Source organism: Vombatus ursinus, unplaced genomic scaffold (assembly GCF_900497805.2).
Source record: "Vombatus ursinus unplaced genomic scaffold, bare-nosed wombat genome assembly UNPS02014830.1, whole genome shotgun sequence".
NCBI lineage: Eukaryota > Metazoa > Chordata > Mammalia > Diprotodontia > Vombatidae > Vombatus > Vombatus ursinus.
Window position 1 is genome coordinate 43282606 of NW_020954608.1, and position 19142 is coordinate 43301747.

At 35.8% G+C, this 19142-nt stretch overlaps 1 protein-coding gene across 1 annotated transcript in view; it reads left to right on the forward strand.

Annotated features, from left to right (window-relative positions):
- ST8SIA1 (ST8 alpha-N-acetyl-neuraminide alpha-2,8-sialyltransferase 1) overlaps positions 1-19142 on the forward strand; it is a 122051-nt gene that overhangs the window by 24177 nt on the left and 78732 nt on the right. Inside the window, exon 2 of the mRNA XM_027838765.1 lies at positions 4201-4345. Within this exon, the coding sequence (XP_027694566.1) occupies positions 4201-4345 (145 nt within the window). The remainder of the gene's footprint in view (positions 1-4200; positions 4346-19142) is intronic.

The following is a 19142-nucleotide window of genomic DNA, read 5'->3' on the forward strand; positions in this document are numbered from 1 at the left end:
ATCTACATTATATTTCAAATTTTCAAATGTTATTGATACTTTTTTTTTACCTCATTGTAATATCCCAGTACTATCCCCACCAAAACTCTTTTTTTAATAAAATTCTAAGTAAAATAGCTGACATGTTGACCATGTCTGACAACATATATGTCTCATTGTATAGTCTCTTGTCCATCACACAGTATCTTACAATAGAGGGAGGTATATTTCGTCATCGGTCCTCCTCTGGAGTCACAGTCAGTAATTATACTGATCTAAGATCAGATGTCTTTTAGTCTTGTTTTATTTACATTGGCCATTATAGTGTTCTCTTGATTTTGCCTATTTGACTCTCTAGCATTTCAAACAAATGTTACCAAGTTTTCTGAATTCTTCATATTTATTATTTCTTACTGCATAATAACTTATTACATTTTTCTCAGACTTTCCTTAGTGGACAGGCATTCAGTTTCTTTCTTCCTTCCTTCCTTCCTTCCTTCCTTCCTTTGTTCCTTCCTTCCTTCCTTCCTTCCTTTGTTCCTTCCTTCCTTCCATTAAAAAGCTGTGCCTGAATATATTGGTATATGACCTTTCTCTGTCTCTGACTTCCTAGGGGAATATGCCCATTAGTGGAATTGATGAGTCAAAGGTTACAACCAATTTAGTCATGTTTCTAGCATAATTTCAAATTAATTTCCAGAATAGTTGAACCAATTTGCAGCTACACCAACAGAGTATTTAAAGTACCTGTCCTGTAGCCTGACAGACATTGTTTCCATCTTTCTTTATTTTTTGCCAGTTTTCTTCATGTGAGGTGAAATCTTATAGTTTTTAAATTTTCTTCCTAATTATTAGTGATTTGAAGAATTATTTTCTTATGACTGTTTATACTTTAAAGTTTTGCTATTGAAAACTATTCATGTGCATTATCAACTTCTGCCTTCCTTCATATGTAAAGTTTATGTAGAATAGAGGTAAATTATTCTTGAAATATCTGTTAGAATTTACTTCTAAATTTATCTGCATCTTTTTTTAAAATTCAACTGTGGTTTACTCAATATCTTCTTCCAAAATTAGGTTGTTTATATGCCCTCTTTTCTTAATATGGTAACTTTTTTGTGTAAATATTCATCCATTTGATTTTTCTCTAATCATTTTCTTACAGCTTTGCTTTTTTATGTCTTATCTCTGCCATTCTCTTTTTTTCTGAGAGTCCAATGATTTATTAAAATTTTCTACTATTTATTTCTACAGCTATTCTGTACTCTTTGGATGACAATTAGGTGCAATGAGATCTTGGTAGGCTAGAGCATTGAGTTTAATGTAATAAGATTAAATTTTTAAATAATTCTAATAAGATTAAATATGGATGAAAATCAATTTCAAAAGTAAACTATAGGGTAGCATGGTCAGATAGTTTGAAAATTATTTGGGGCTCTTACTATATATACCAGGCACAAGATGAATTAGCAGGATGATATGGCAGTCAAAAGAGGTAATGCAAACTTTCACTGCGTTAAGAAAGAGCCCTAGCTTCAAGGAATAAGGATATCGTAGTTTCACTGTATTCTGCACTATCAGAATATATCTGACTAGTATTATATTCGTTTCTGGGCACCCCGATTTAAAAAACACATTGATTAAACCAGAGAGGGTACAGAAGAAGGCAACCAGAATGGTGAAGAACCTTGAATCCATGTCATATGAAGACTGGTAGAAGGAATCTATTATGTTGAGGTTGGACAGAAGAGAAGATCTGGAGGGATATGATAAGTCTTTTCAAGTAGCCAAAGAGCTGTTGTGTGAAATAATGATTAGGCTTGTACTTTTTGGCTGCAGAGGGCAGAACCGGGGCAGTGATGGAAGTTATGAAGAGGCAAATTTAGGCTTATGTCAGGCAAACTTTTCCAACAATTAGAGCCATCCAAAAGGAGAACAGGCTGCTTGAGAGGGCAGTGGACTCCTCTCCTTGGAGGTGTTCAAGCAAGTGTTCAAGATAATCACTTGATAAGTATGTTGTAATGGAGATTTGTTTCTGCCTATGGATTGGACTATGTGACTGCTGAGGCCCATTCCAACTAAAATTCTATGATGCTGTAATGTTAAGCTTTTTAATTTTTTTGGTCTTTTTTATCTTCTCAAGAATTCTAATTTCTATTTTTATGTAGTTATATAATTCTTTTATTGAGTTTTAAAACCACTCTGAGGTTATTATAGTTCTGCCAACCTCTCTTCTCCTATAAATATTATTGTACATATGTTTCCACTGTCCTTGATTTGGTGGTAAATGCCTAATAATAGTATCACTGGGCCAAAGGTTGCATTCTCCTTAGTAACTTTTTGACTGTTGCTCTAAATTGCTTTCCAGAATGGTTAAATCAATTCATGTCTGCTCCACCAATACTGCATTATTGTGCCTGTACCTCTCACAATCCCTCCAACAATTGCTATTTTTCTGTTTTGTCATCTTTGCCAATCTTATGATTGTAATGTGGAACCTCAGAGCCATTTTAATTTGCATTTCTCTTATTTTTAGTGATTTGGAGCATTTTTTTTCATGTGGTGGTGGTGGTGGATAGCTTGTATTTCTCAATTTGAGAACTGCCCTTTTATATCCTTTGACCTACATTTTCAATGGGAGAATACTTCCTGTTACTATATTTTTGTTATTAACTCTTTACATATTTGCCTCTAAAACCAGTGTTGTCTTAAACAAAATTAGCCATAATGTCTAGAAGGAAAAAGGTACTCTTCCATCTTAGAACATATCAAGAACATGTCACTTTCAGTTTCAGGCACCATACTTTAGGCAGGACATTTCTAAGCTGGAAAGCTCCCAGAAGAAAGTGTTGGTGAAGGACTTCCAGATCTTGCTACATGAGGATCATTTGAAAGAAATAGGGAGGGTTAGCCTTGAGAAGAGAATATTTGGGTGGGATATGATAGCTGTTTTTTGTTTGTTTCTTTGTTCATTCTAAGATCATCATAGGAAATAGGAATTAAATTTGTTCATTTGGCTCCAAATGGCAAAACTGAGAGCTGTGTTTGGTAACTGCAGAGAAACCATTTATGGCTTGTTGTAATGTTTGCTAAGAATCAGAGCTTTACAAAAGTGGAATGAGCTATCTTCTCCCTGCTCCACTGGAGTTTTTCTAGCAAGGCTGGATGACTGTTAGTTATGCTTTAGACAGGCATCTTCTTCAGGTATAGCTAGGACAGAAAGCCCTGAACTGCCACCTAACTCTGTGATTCTATGAATGACCAAATAGAGGACATACTACATCATTATGGTGTTCATGGCCGTTTGAAGCTAGCCAGAATCACACTGTTCATAGCTTTTTTTTTATAGTTTTTAAAAATATCCAAATTTTATGAAACCATAAACTACGTTTTCTTAGAGGGTTCTAAATTATTTCTCTCTGGTTTGCTGTATGTTTACTGTATAAAGAGCCCTCTTTCTTCCACATAACAATTTATTTAAACACGCAATATGACTGTACTCTTATGATCAAATAGTCTTTTTAGTGGGAGGGAAATGATAGAAATAAAAGTGGATGTTGAATGACAGGAAGACATGGTAAATGGGCAAATTAGAGGTAATAAAAGGATGGAACAAGAAGATGAAAGCAATTCCACTGAGTTTGGTGAAATTAAGTCATTCTGTCTAAGCTCTTAGGTCTCAGTCCCATAACTAGTGTTTTTTTTTAAGTATTACACAGAACCATCATGCCCTTAAGGAAAGAAATCAAAAATAAGTGAAGTATAATAGAAAATGTACTTGACTAGAAGTCCCTAGACCTCTATTCTAGTCCGGCTGATAATTAGCTGTTCTGCACAAAGCTTTTAATCTGATCCCTAGCTTCCTCATCTGTAAAATGAAGTATTTGATTCACATGATATAACATCTATTACAGGCCTAAAATTCTATTATTCATGATTCTGTGATTCACCTCAGTTATGCAACTATTAATTAAGCAAGTACTATGTGCTAAACATTGTACAAGATGCTAAGAATACAAAACAAAAACAAAGCATTTCTGCTTTCAAGGGAGTTTACATTTCATTGTGATTCCAATATTGAGATGATTTAATAATCCTCATCCAATATATCAGGCATCAGTCTCTCAGCAGGCTAATATTTTTGTAAGGAATTTTAGTGTCTGTGGTTCTGATATCTAACATGATTAACATGCTTTAAATTTTCTTTGTTTTTTCTATTAGGAAAGAAATGGAACAATGCTGTGACCCAGCCAATCTCTTTGCTATGACTAAACAAAATTCCCCTATGGGGAAGAGCATGTGGTATGATGGAGAATTATTGTACTCTTTCACCATTGACAATTCAACTTACTCCCTTCTCCCCCAGGTTAGTATCTATTAGTTTGATGTGTTTTAATCACTTCATATTTCTCTAGATTTGACAATAATGGCTAGTTTGGAATGGGTAGTAGATTTATTAAATTATTTGTTTTACATCTTTTCATGTATATTCTCTCTTCAATCAGCAACTTTAACATCAACCAGCATTTATGTGCTTACTATGTGCAGGGCAGAAGAAATAAAAGTTAAATACCACAAGGTCTTTATCCTCTTCAGGTTCACAGGAGATAAAATACATACTTATGTGAACAAAGGCTTGGAGGCAGGAAAGTGTAGACCACATGCAATTTGACTAGACTGTGTCTGGGTAGAATAGAAGTGGGTATATGCCAGTGTGGCACATTAGAAAGAATTCTGAGGGGCAGCTAGGTGGCGCGGTGGATAGAGCATCGGCCCTGAAGTCAGGAGGACCTGAATTCACATCCGGCCTCAGACCAAACACTTGACACTTACTAGCTGTATGACCCTGAGCAAGTCACTTAACCCCAATTGCCTAAAAATTAAAAAAAAAAGAGAGAGAAAAAGAAAGAATTCTGAATTTAGAGTCAGAGGACCCGTGTGTGTGTATGTGTGTGTGTATGTGTGTGTGTGTGTGTGTGTGTGTGTATGTATGTGTAACAGGGTTTGGAGAAAAATCTCTCACATGTAACAGGGTTATTTTTACCATTAACTTTACTTTAGGTCACTTTTGAACCAACTTATGATGAGCTCCTCGGTAATTGCTCATATTTTTTCACTCTCTACAAAACTCCAAGTATCTTAGCATTAAATAAATATTAGTTACTAAATATACAATTTATTTATTGCAGAATCAACAATTACAAAGACATAGACAATTACTTGCAGTTAAGCTGTGAGGAAAATGACACCTTGAACCATCACTGCAACTTCATATGACTTTACTTCTGAAAGCACAGTCCCACACTATTCAATTCAGTTCATTTAAGATAAAAAGGAAATGCTGTTAACAAATATGAATAATTAAGTGAAGCAAATTCCCTCCTTAGTCATGTCCAAAAATGTATTTCTTTTGCTTCATTTCGAGTCCATCACTTCTCTGTCAGGAAGTGGATAGTTTGCTTTTCTTTATAATGTTTTCATTATGCAAATTGTTCTCCTGGTTGTGCTCATTTATTCTGAAACCATCCATACAAATCTGCCCATTTTTTCTAAAACTATCTTTAATAATTTCTTATGGTACAATAATATTCTATTATATTCATATTTCATAATTTGTTTAGACATCCCCAATAGGTGGTACATGCCCTTAGTTTCCAAATTTTTACTACTACAGAAAGAGATGCCATAATTGTTTTTGTACATATGGGTTCTTTTCCTCTTTCCTTGATCTCATTGAGGATATATGTGTTTTTCTTTTTCTTTGTTCTCTTTGGGGTAGATGCATGTTAGTGATAGGACTATGGATATATACAGCTTAAAGACTTTTGGGACATAATTACAAATTGCTTTCCAGAATGGCTGGACCAATTCATACTTTAGTTGCATCAGTGGAGTCTATTTTCTTGTAATCTCTCCAACATTTGTCATTTTCCTTTCTGGGGAGTCATTTTTGCCAATCTATTGAATGTGAAGAGGAACCACAGAGTTCCGTTACTCTTACCAGTCTCTGTAGACTCACTGCTCATAAAGTTTCCTTTTTTTTCCTTAATAAGATAAGTTGACAGTTCTCCCAAGAAAATTTTTCCTCCTCTTCTTTTTTTCTCTGTCTTCTCCATAGTTTTTCTTCAACCATTTTCATTAACTCTTCAGTTTTTTCAAAAGCTGCCACATCTAATCACCAAATCCTAAACATTCTATTTGGTTTTTAAAATACAGTGACAGTAGCTATAGTTTTTGTGGAGGCTATATTTCCCCTTGAGGTAAAAATATTTGGGTCACCTCAAAATCATCATTAATTAGACATTTACATTAATACTCCAAAGAGATAGAAGAAAGAGGAAAAAGACTGATAAATGTATAAAAATATTTATTTGCTCTTTTTGTAGTGTCAAAAAAACCCTAGAAACTAAAGGAGGATATGCAGTGATAGTTATAATAATGATAGGTAAATGGAATAAATAATACCTCTATAACACGTCAATAAGTGCAAAATAACATTATACATAATTCAATAAGCAATTACTTCTAAATAAATGAGTAACCCTTTTTTCTTTCTTCTGAGGCAACATAATTTAGCCTGTTTACAGCTTGAGTGTTTCTAATTCATTTATGTTCTATTGATCTTTCAACTAAGTTAATCAATGTTATAGATTCTGTACTGGCATTTTTAAACTCTCAAGCTTGGGCTTTTGTTTGTTTTACCTAGGGGACTGTGGAGCTGAGGTTCTAGGCAACAAAGTTATTGGCTCCGGGTTCAGCCTTCTCTCCCTTTGTTTGCATTCAGCTTCTCCTTAGTCATAGGCAAAGTTTGAGTTTATATATATAGCGTCTTTTTTACTTGAAGCAACTTCCTTTTCAGGAGTTCTCTGTACAACCTGGAAAGCAAGGTGGGCTTTGGTATTCGGGAGCTGCTAATTCTATGCAGCACTTTCCTTATGAACATCTTTAAACAGTCCTTTTGTATCAAGCCAGTGGTTTGTTCCATTTTTTATGACCACAGGCCTTTGGGCCACCTCACCTTCTGGTTTCTTTTTCAGCCTAGAAATCTTACTTAAAATATCTCATTTAAATGTTTCTACCTGTTTTTATAACCTCTTTAATTTTGGACTCAAATCTCTCCGATATTTCTCTGAACATCAAAGTCTTTACCCAGAACTCTTGTTGCAATATTTTTTGATAATTTGCTGCAATTTTTGATAACAAACTTGAGCCTTCTATTGTTTCTTACTCAGTGTTGGTTCTTGGGATAATAGCTTGCTTTATATCAAATGAAAATTCTTTTCCCACTTGCACTTGATATGTGGCCATTGAGTTCACATTTAAACAGGAAATAGTCTGCCTCTGCATCTTTTTAAAAAAATTATTGTTTAATTTATCATTAAAATTTCTTTGAGTTCCAAATTCTCTTTTTCCCTTGTGCCCCTCTCCTCCCCCTGAAAAGGCAAGTGATATGATATTAATTATATATGTGAAATAATGCAAAACATGTTTCCATATTAACCACATAGCAAAAAAGCAAGAAAAATAGTGAGAGTATTATACTTCAGTTTGCACTCAGAATTTATCAGTTCTCTCTCTCTGGAAGTGCATAGCATTTTTTCATCATGAGTCGTTTGGAATTGTCTTGGATCATTGTATTGCTTAGGGCTGCTAAGTCACAGTTGATCATCATTACAATATTGCTGTTACATTGTGTACAATGACTTCCTGGTTCTCCTCTTTTTGTTTTGAGTGAGTTCATATAGGTCTTCCCATGTTTTTCTGAAATCATCTCCCTTGTCATTTTTTTTTTTAGCACGGTAGTACTCCAACACAATCATATGCTTGTTCAGCTGTTCCCTAATTGATGAGCATTCCCTTAATTTCCTGTTCTTTGCCACCACAAAAAGTGCTGCTATGAAAATTTTTGTACACATAGGTTCTTGTGGTATTACTGGGTCAAAGGGTATACACAACTTTATAGCCCTTTGAGTGTAGTTCCAAATTGTTCTCCAGAATGGTTGGCCCAGTTCACTGCTCCACCAGCAGTTCATTAGTGTACCTATTTTCTCTTATCCCCTTCCAGCATTTGTCATTTCTAATAGGTGTGAGGTGGTACCTCAGAATTGTTTTAATTTGCATTTCTCTAATTATTAGTGATTTAGAGCATTTTATATGCCTATTTGATTTGATTTCCTCTTCTGAAAACTACCTGTTCATATCCTTTTACCATTTACTAATTGGGGGAATGGCTCTTTTATTTTTATAAATTTGACTCAGTTCCCTGTTTCTCAAATAGTTTTATTTTTTTATTTTTAATTTATCATTTATTTAGTATTTTTGTTGTTCAGTCATTTCAGTTATATATAACTCTTTGTGACCTAATTTGGGATTTTCTTGGCAAAGATAATGGAGTGGTTTGCCATTTCCTTCTCCAGCTCATTTTACAGATGAGGAAACTGAGGCAAACAGGGTTAAGTGACTTGCCCAGGGATATGTAACTAGCAAGTGTCTGAGGCCAGAGTTGAACTCAGGAAGATGAGTCTTCCTGACTCCAGGCCTGTTTCTCCATCCACTGTACTACCTAGCTGCCCTTTATTTAATATATCTTTATAAATCTTATTTATTTTTATTTTTCAGCTATATTTTTCAAATGTAGCTTTCATATATTTGATAAATGAGGCCTTTATCAGAGAAATGTGTAAAAATTATTTAACTACTTAAATATAAGTATTACATATTTGTATTTATCAACTACATTTTTCAAATATAGCTTCTTTATATTTGAGAAATGAGGCCTTTATCAGAGAAACTTAAAATTGTTTTTATATTACTTCATTGTCTGTATTAAGTTTTAGCAAAATGTAGTTTTCCTGATTATCTCTTTTACTCATATCTATTTTTGCTTTTGCTCTGTCTGATATTATGATTGCTAGTCCTGCCTCTTTTTTTTTAACTTCAGCTGAAGCGTATTGGATTCTGCTCAGGCCCTTTATTTTAACTGTGTATGTGTGTCTTTCTTTTTCAAATGTGTCTCTTGTGTAAATAACATATTGTTTGATTATAGCTTCTAATCCATTCTGTTTTATGGGTGAGCTTATCCCATTCACATTCATAGTTATGATTACTGTGTATTTCTCTCTATTCTATTTTCTTCTGTTTATCCTCTCTCTTTTTATCTTGTTCTTCTTAAAAAGTCTGTTTTACTTTTGACCATTGACTCCCCTAATCCTCCCTTCTTTTTGTCATTCTCTTTCCCCCTTCCTCTTATCCCCTTCCCCTCCTATTTTCCTGTTGGGTAAGATAGATTTTTATACCCAACTGATTTCCTGTGTATGTGTACATTTGTATGTATGGGTGTACACACACAGGCACACATATATTCTGAAAAGAATGAGGTTCAAGCATTGCCCACCCCTTTCCCCATTTTCCTCTCTACTGTAAAAGCTCTTATTGTGTTCCCCTTATGTGAGAAAGTTTTCACCATTCTGTCTCTCCCTTCTTCCTTCTCCCAGTGCATTCCTATTTCTTTTTAGATCATCCCAATATAAATCCATGCACCCATGCCCTCTCTCTATGTAGGTTCCTTCTCACTGCCCTAATAAGGATAAAATTCTTAGAAGTTACATGTATCATTTTCACATATAGGAATCTAAGCAATTTAACGTTATTAAATGCCCTCTTTCATGTTTACCTTTTTGTGCTTCTCTTGAATCTTGTGTTTGAATGTCATTTTCTATTCAGCTCTTGTCTTTTTCATCAGCCATGCTTGGAAGTCCTCTATTTCATTAAACATCTATTTTCCCCCCTTGAAGTATTATTTTCAGTTTTTCTAGGTAACTTATTCTTGGTACCTCCTTTGCCCTGTGGCAAAGGCCTCCACTACTTTAACGTGGAAGCTGCTAAATCTTATGCAGTCCCTACTGTGGTGATACAATATTTGAATCATTTCTTTCTGGTTGCTTGCAATATTTTCTCCTTGACTTGGGAGCTTTAGAATTTGGCTGTAATATTCCAGGGAGTTTTCATTTTGGGATTTCTTTCAGAAGGTGATTGGTAGATTTTTTACTTTTCCATTTTATCCCCTAGATCTAAGATATCAGGCCAGTTTTCTTTCATAATTTTTGCTGCATACATTCCTGTCCAACCCCATTCTGGTGTCACAGACCTCTCCTGCTGACTTCCTAAGTTGGTTTAGGCTGGAAAAATGCCTATTCCTGACCTTTTTTTGGCCCTGCCACTCCAAAATTTGATCTGAGGCATTACATATATACCTTGGATATATTGTGGGTTGTATTCTAAACCCCTGCAATGAAGCAGATATCACAATGAAGTAGAAATTGCAATAAAGCAAATTACAGCTATAAAGCGAATAGCTTGAATGTTTTGGTTTCCCAGTGTATATAATGGTTATATTTACATTATGCCATTGTCTATTAAGTGTACAATAATATTATGTCTAAAAATATTTACCTTAATTAAAAATACTTTATTGCTAAAAAAAAAATGCTAACCATCATATGAGCCTTCAGCAAAACATAATCTTTTTGGTGGTGGAGAGACTTGGCTTGATGCTGATGGCTGAGTGAGCAAGATGGTGGTTAGGGAAAGTTGGGGTGGCTATGGCAATTTCTTAAAGAAGACAAAAATGAAGTTTGCCACATTAATTGCCTCTTTCTTCACTTGAACACTTAGAGGCCATTGTAGGGTTATTAATTCTCCTAATTTCAATATTGTTGTGTCTCAGAGAATAGGGAGGTCCAAGGAGAGAGAGATAGATGAGGAACAGCTGTTCAGCGGAGCAGTCAGAACACACAGTTTGTGCAGTTTGTCTCCCCCACACCCATTACAATAATAACATCAAATATCACTCATCACAGCTCACTGTAACAGATATAATAATAATGAGAAAGTTTGAATATTGTGAGAATTACCAAAATGTGACACAGAGACATGATGTGAGTGCATGATGTTGGAAAAATAGTGCCAATAGACTTACTCAATGAAGGGTTGCCACAAACCTTCAGTTTGTAAAAAAAACAAAACAAGAAACAAACAAAAAAAAAACCCACAATATCTTTGAAGCACAATAAAGTGAAGCACAATTAAATGAAGTTTGCCTGTATTTTAAAGTTGTTTGGAGGGGAATGTTGGGAGAGTTCAGCTGCGTTGCTGCCTTTCTGCAGCCGTCTTGGCTTGTCCCCCACTCTGATTTTATTTTGATAGTGGTACTCTGTGTGTGTGAGAAAGACTAATGAGGTCTTTTTAAATCTTTTTTGGGTCTGGGATGATCTCCATCCGTGGTCACATATTCTTTTCTTGAAACTAATAATTTGGGTTTCATCTTCTTACACGGAAATGAACCTTCATTGTTCATATGGCCACGCAGGCCACAGGTATAACAAAAGAGACATCTGCTACTTCATTTGTACCATATTGGCAGTGCTCTTGTATCAGGATTTTTTGACCTTTCATTTCTTGGCCTTTCACCTTCACAAATAAAATAATTTTGCCCATTGCTAGGACTCTGCACTGTGGCTGCAGCAACCTCTCTTATTTTCAGGTAGATTTTCTTCATGTGATGCAGTAGAAACTGGATTCAGAAACATCCATGGGTCAGCTGGCCCCTTCTGACTCGAGTTCCCTTCAATCTCTTTGTCAGAACTCTTTTTCTCAGGTTGTATGTAAAGGTTGTATATATGGGTATATATGTATGGGTATATATATATGTATATATGTATGGGTATATATATATATATGTATATGTATATATATATATATATGTATACACATGTACATATGCCACCCTCTTGGGGTGGCTGTGGGGATAATGAAGAGGGGACTGTTTTAAGAAATTTTACTGAGATTGAATTGGCAGAATTTGATAAGTGATTGGATGCAGGGGGTGTAATTATACAAAGTAGGCGCTTTAAATTGACCTCATGGACCAATTTACATTCTACATCTAGTTTATTTATTCTCCATTTTAAAAGTGATGATAAATTTGTAGCAATTTGCTAACTACTCCTTAAGCATACAATCTACATAGTAACAAATGAAATAATAGTTACATGCAATTAATATACGAAAAATAAAACAGAAAAACAGACAAGTCACTGTCATTAATTGGCAAAGCATTATCAGGCACTTTGTATATAAGATTTCCTGAGAGAATATCAATGGAAAGTGTGACCCTGGGCAAGTCACTTAACCCTGATTGCCTCACCAAAAAAAAAGCAAAAAAAAAATACCTTTAGGAAAAGAAAAATAAAAAATCGAAGTTAGAGGCTGTCATGTATAGCAAAGTTTGTAAAGTTTGTAAACCATGTAAAGCAGGGTTTAGAGGACTGCATTTTGTGTGTAACAAGGTTATTTGGATTACCAACCTCACTTATAAACTACACTTCCTTCTGCTATTTGACTTTTTACCATATTAAATCTTAACATTCTGAGTTCAAGAGTAATTCAAGGGTATATTTGAATATTAATTAATTAATTAATAAAATTTTAACATAATTCACAAGCTTACTACTCTCAGTCTGGTTCATCAAATATAATTTATTTAATAAAATACAGAAACCTTTTTTCCATAAATATATGCTCATACCTTTATATTATTTAAACCCTGAATCTGCTAGGATTAAATGAATATTAAAACTACTAAAATATTTTATTAACAATTAAATCAATAATAAAATCATAGACAGCTATTCATAATATTTTAGCTGTCAGATTAAAACCAGTCACCTCATACCATTACTGTAATTGTAGATAACTTTTCTTTACTTCTAAAAACAACACCACAGCATTCATTTCATTCAGATAATGAATTTTGTTTTTCCTCATAGAATAGTGGAGTTAATATCTGTATATTCATGTGCATATACATACATATATATGTATATGCATGCATAATATTATTTTACTAGATTGTATCATACTATATCATGTTGTATTTATTATATTAATCATATCATCTCATTCCACATAAGACATGGAGGCAAGGAGTGATGGGAAAGAAGGAGATGTCCAGAATCATATCCAGATCGAGACCCAAACTACTCTAAGAATATTTGAGAAGAGAGAAAATACTTTGAGCTAGAGGTGAGAGGAGGACTAAATTTAATTTGATAAGTAAAAAGAAACCACTGAAAAGTTTTGAGCAGTAGAATGACAACCATATCTATGCATCAAGAATACTAATCTAATAGCAATATGAAGGCTGGATAGGAGGTGGTGAGGAGAGAGTAAAGGAGGAAAATTAGAAGGCTGTTGCTGTAGTTCAAGGGCATAGTAATGAGAACTCATCCTCTTGGGGTGGCTGTGGGGATAATGAAGGGGGGACTGTTTTAAGAAATTTTACTGAGATTGAATTGGCAGAATTTGATAAGTGATTGGATGCAGGGGGTGTAATTATACAAAGTAGACGCTTTAAATTGACCTCATGGACCAAGATGGGCTGTGAGTAGGAGTCATAGATCTTGGCCCCTGGTAGCAGATCTGGGAGAAGATAGGGAGCTTAGGCCATAACTGTTGCGTACTTATTGCCATTGTGTATCCTTGATGTACTTTTAGCAATTAAACTATTACATTTTTACTTCTCCAGCATGTTGAAGTGATTTTTGAATAACATCATGGATCTAGAGGGATATTGGAAGGATATCTAGAGGGATAATAATGAGTCAAGAGAATATGTGGATCTGAGAGTGACAGAAAGTACAATGCCCTGCCCCCTTGAATTTGTGGGGGAACTGCCTGTTACACTACTGTAAGCAAAATATCTCCTTCCAGAATATTCTCTGATTGTATTCTTACACAGGGTATGTGGCCTCACTGACAGTAAAAAACAACGTTATTAGATGTTTTGCCAAAATCAGGAACCCTTAACTTGCAGATTGAGTTCCCTCTCATTTTTTCTCTTCTTCTGACCCTCAATCTCCCTCTGTCTCATCAACTAGAGAGATGTTCTGGGGATCAATGGGGTAGTAGAAATTACTACTCACTTTCAGATTCTAGACTCTGCTCGACTGTCTTCTTTTCTTCTGGCTTAGGAGAGTATTGCCTAACTTTAGTCTTGTGCACAGGTTGTTATGTTTATTTTGGTGGAGGGAGAGGAGGGAAAGGGGTTCCAATTGGAGAAGGGACTCCAGGTAGGAATAAGATTCCTCTTGCTTTAGCCAGAACTGTATCACTTTTCTTGGCTATTACTGGATAGCCCAAGGTCCTGGGAGACACCTAACTGATTTTGCATGCTTGGATTATTTGATAAAAGATATTAGGAGAGAAAATATGTGTCAAGGAAGAGAGATTTACAGAGAATGAAATCACTTGGAAATGAGCAGAGGGTGTAGTAGGAATGTTATGGGCTGCAGCTGTGTTGATGGAGTCTTAAAAAAAATATTTTCTTTTGGTTTAATCAAAACATGGACAATTCATCATCAGCCTCCGGCATTAATCCCTGCTGAATGAATATGCATTGGATTCCATTCCCAAGGTGAATCTAGTTATTTCTTTGCTGCATAAGGACTCACAGGAACTACATAAATGGAAAATAACAAAACATTATTTGCTTCTTTATATTTCATGTAGTTCCTCAATATGATATTGATTTTTAGCCACTTTACCCTGACCCAGAGTTTGCTATTTATTTCATAATCCACAGGAGTGGACATAAAGGAATACAGCAAGTCTTCATCAGCTTGCACAAACCAAACAATTAAGAATTTATCAAAATCCTCAGATTTTCTAAAATGTGTACTACAAAGAGAATGAGTTGCAACTCTTGTAAACAACCAATCTATTTATTTGATGAAGACATTGCCTCACATAGAAGTACTAACAATCTCCATATTTTCACTGTAGATTTCCATATTTTCTAGAGTCTTTATACTTCCTTATAGCCACACTTATCTTTCTTATCATTACAATCCAGGGAATTATCATAGTACAAATGCTTGTGAAGTCTTTTTTTTATTAATAAATTTATTTATTTTTAGTTTTCAACATTTACTTCCACTTTTGAGTTCCAAATTTTCACCCCATCTTGCCCCTACCCCTACCCCAAGATGGCATGCATTCTCAATACCCCTTCCTCTAGTCTGCTTTCCCTGCTATCTCTCCCCTCCTTCTCTTTTCCCCTTCCCCTTCAATTTTCCTGTAGGGCAGGATAGATTTCTGTACCCCATTTCCTGTATTTCTTATTTCCCAGTTGCATGTGAAAACATTTTTTTTAAACATGTGTTTTTAAAACTCTGGGTTCCAGATTTTCTCCCTCCCTCCCCACCCACCCTCATTGAAAAGGCAAGCAACTCAATATAGGTTATACATGTGCAGTTATGCAAAACACTTCCATAGTAGACATGCTGTGAAAAACTAACTCTATTTCCCTTAATCCTATCCTGCCCCCCCATTTATTCTATTCTTTCTTTTGACTCTGTCCCTTCTCAGAAGTATTTGCTTCTGATTACCCTCTTTCCCAATCTGCCCTCTTCTCTATCATCCCCCTACTCTCTTGTCCCCTTCCCCCCTATTTTCCTGTAGGGTAAGAAAGATTTCCATACCCAATTGAGTGTGTATGTTTTCCCTCCTTAAGTCAAATCCTGTGAGAATAAGATTCACTCCTTCCCTCTCACCTTCCCCCATTTCCCCTCCACTGTAAGAGCCTTTTCTTTTCTGTTTTTTTTGTGAGATAATTTACCCCATTCTACCTCTCCCTTTCTCCTTCTCCTAGTATAATCCTCTGTCATCCCTTAATTTTATTCATCTCCTTAATTTATTTATTAATTTTATACATGAGGCAATGTCTTCATCAAATATAGCTATTTATCTATCTATATCTATATCTATCTATCTATATACATACATATAATTTTTTCCCTTCAACTACCCTAATATTGACAAAGGTCTCATGAGTTACAAATATCATCTTTCCATGCAGCAATGTAAACAGTTCAACCTTAATAAGTCTCTTATGATTTCTCTTTCCTTTTTATCTCTTCATGTTCTACTTGAGTCTTGTATTTGAAAGTCAAATTTTCTATTCAGCTCTGGTCTTTTCATCAAGAATGCTTGAAAGCCCTCTATTTCACTGAATGACCATTTTTTCCCCCCAAAGGATTATACTCAGTTCTGCTGGGTAGGTGATTCTTGGTTATAATCCTATCTCCTTTGCCCTCCGGAATATTATATTCCATGCCCTGCGGTCCCTTAATGTAGAAGCTGCTAAATCTTGTGTTATCCTGATTGTGTTTCCACAATACTTGAATTGTTTCTTTCTGGCTGCTTGTAATATTTTCTCCTTGACCTGGGAACTCTGGAATTTGGCTACAACATTCCTAGGAGTTTTCCTTTGGGGATCTCTTTCAGGAGGAGATTGGTGGATTTTTTCAATTTCTATTTTGCCCTCTGGTTCTAAGATATCAGGACAATTTTCCTTGATAATTTCTTGAAAGATGATGTTTAGGCTCTTTTTTTGATCATGGCTTTCAGATAGTTCAATAATTTTTACATTCTCTCTCCTGGATCTATTTTCCAGGTCAGTTGTTTTTCCAATGAGATACTTCACATTGTTTTCTAATTTTTCATTCTTTTGGATTTGTTTTACAGTGTCTTGATTTCTCATGAAGTCACCAGCTAACAATTGCTCTATTCTAATTTTTAAGGAAGTATTTTCTTCAGTAATCTTTTGGACTTCCTTTTCCATTTGCTCAGTTTTGCTGTTTAGGGCATTCTTCTCCTCACTGGCTTTTTGGACCTCTTTTGCCATTTGAGTTAGGCTATTTTTTAAGGTGTTATTTTCTTCAGTATTTTTTTGGGTTTCCTTTAGCAAGCTGTTGACTTGTTTTTCATGATTTTCTTGCATCACTCTCATTTCTCTTCCCAGTTTTTCCTCTTCTTCTCTTACTTGCTTCTTAAAATCACTTTTGAGCTCTTCCAAGGTCTGGGACCAATTCATATTTTTCTTGGAGGCTTTGGATGTAGGAGCTTTGACTTTGTTGTCTTCTTCTAGTTGTATGGTTTGGTCTTCTTTGTCACCAAAGTAAGATAATATAGTCTGACTCTTTTTGCGCTGTTTACTCATGATTCCAGTCAATTACTTGAGTTTTAAACTCTGTGTTAAGGTAAGAGTCTGCTTCCAATGTGGAGAATGTACTGTCCCAAGCTTTGGGGTTTGTACAGCTGTTTTCAGAGATACTTCTAGGGACCTGTAAATTTTCAATTCTTCCAAGGTGGTATGATAAGGGGAGGGGTGTTTCCTCTCCACCGCCACAACAAACTGCACCATGCCAGTGCTCCTCCTCGCCCCAGGACTGCCCCTCAGAACTGTGACCGGATCCAAGCATGGGCAAAGCGAGAGATTCCTGCCTCAGCACTGGCAAAGAGATCCCTGTGGTCCCCCTCTGATCAGCCACTCAATTCCCCCTCAGTCTGTGGGTGGGGAGCACAGGAGGCAGCTGCTGCCTCAGAGGCCACGCTCGGCACTTGTGACTGAGACCTAGCTCCTCTCTCACTGCGGTCACAGACTTTTCCCACTGACCTTCTAAGTTGTCTTTGGTATTCGTGGGTTGAGAAGTCTGGAAACCGCCCCAGCTGCCTGTGATTCAGTCCTCTGAGGCCTGCTCCAGGTTCACTGCAGCCTGTGTGCCCACGCCGAACTGCACTCCTCTCCCCGCCCGGCATAATATACCTTTCTGATCAACCATTCACGTTGTCTTGGGCTGGAAATTTGTTTCACTCTTTCTTTTTGTGGGTTCTGCAGCTTTAGAATTTGTTTAGAGCCATTTTTTTTTACAGGTATTTGGAGGGGTTTGGGGGAGAGCTCAAGCAAGTCACTGCTTTCACTCTGCCATCTTGGCTCCACCCCCTTGTGAAGTCTTTAGCTTAGTCTCTATGTGCTTTTATGAATTTAAAGCATAGAATTTCTGTAAGAAATGAAATGAGAACTGATATAGAAAAAATGATAATCAGCTTCCTGTACCAGTGAATAAATTAACTTGTTTGGTCTGAGATTTGGGGAAAAAAAGGAAGGAATAGAAAACACTACAGTTTCTTCAGCCATTAGTTGGTCAGTCATTTGGTCAATAAACATTTATGAAGGGCCTATTGAGTGTCAGGCATTGTGCTAAGTACTGGAGATACAAAGGAAGGCAAAAGACAGACCTTGCTTTCAAGGTGCTCACAGTCTAAATGGAGGAGACAACATACAAATAACTACATACAAGCAAGCTGTATACAGAATAAATTGGAAATAACAGAAGGAAAGTGCTAGAATCAAGGGAGATTGGAAGAGGCTTCTTGTTGAAGGTCAGATTTTTGCAGGGACTTGAAGGAAGCCAGGGTACCCAGGAGATAAGAGATGAGGAGGGAGAACATTCCAGATATGGGGGACAGCCAGTGAAAATGCTTGGATTTGGAAGATAGAGTCTCTTGTTCAAGGGTACCAGTTTGGTTATATAATAAGATCATAGATTTAAATCTGGAAGGGATATTAATATGTCATATAGTCCAACCCTTTCATTTATGAAACCAAGGCTCAGATAGGTTAAGTGACCTGGCCAAGATCATGAAGGTACAGAGTAACAGACCTTGAGATTCAAACCTAGAACGTCTGATTCCAAATTTAAAGTTCTTTCTTCTAAAACATAGCTGTTATTGATGTAAATAAGAATATTTATTTATTTATCAGTTCCACCATTTAAAATATTAATTCATTCAACAAATGTTTGTTCAGCTTCTATTATGTGTGAAGTGGTATGTTAGGGAGGTGATGTTACAGATATAACAGACAACCTCTACTTTCATCGCCTTGACAGTCTAGTAGAAAAGATGAATCAGCAAATGCAATGTATGGCCCAATGTGGAATTTCAATGAAAGAAATACACACAAAATGTGCAAAAAGAGGAAAAAGTTATTTTTGATTGCTAAAAATAGGGGAAGACTTACAGAATTATAGGCTTATGAATGGGAAGAGACCTACCTTAGACATCATGTAGTTGAAACCTCTTATTTGACAGGTGATTCAGCTCAAGGTCAGAGCAGTTCAAGTAATTTGCCCCACATCATACAGCTGATGAGTAACAATCATTCATGGAAGAAGTTTTATTTCAGCTGAGCCTTGAAGTATGGGTAGGAATCATTTAGGGAGACTGAGAAGGAAGACTATTCCATTTGGAAGGAACTGTGT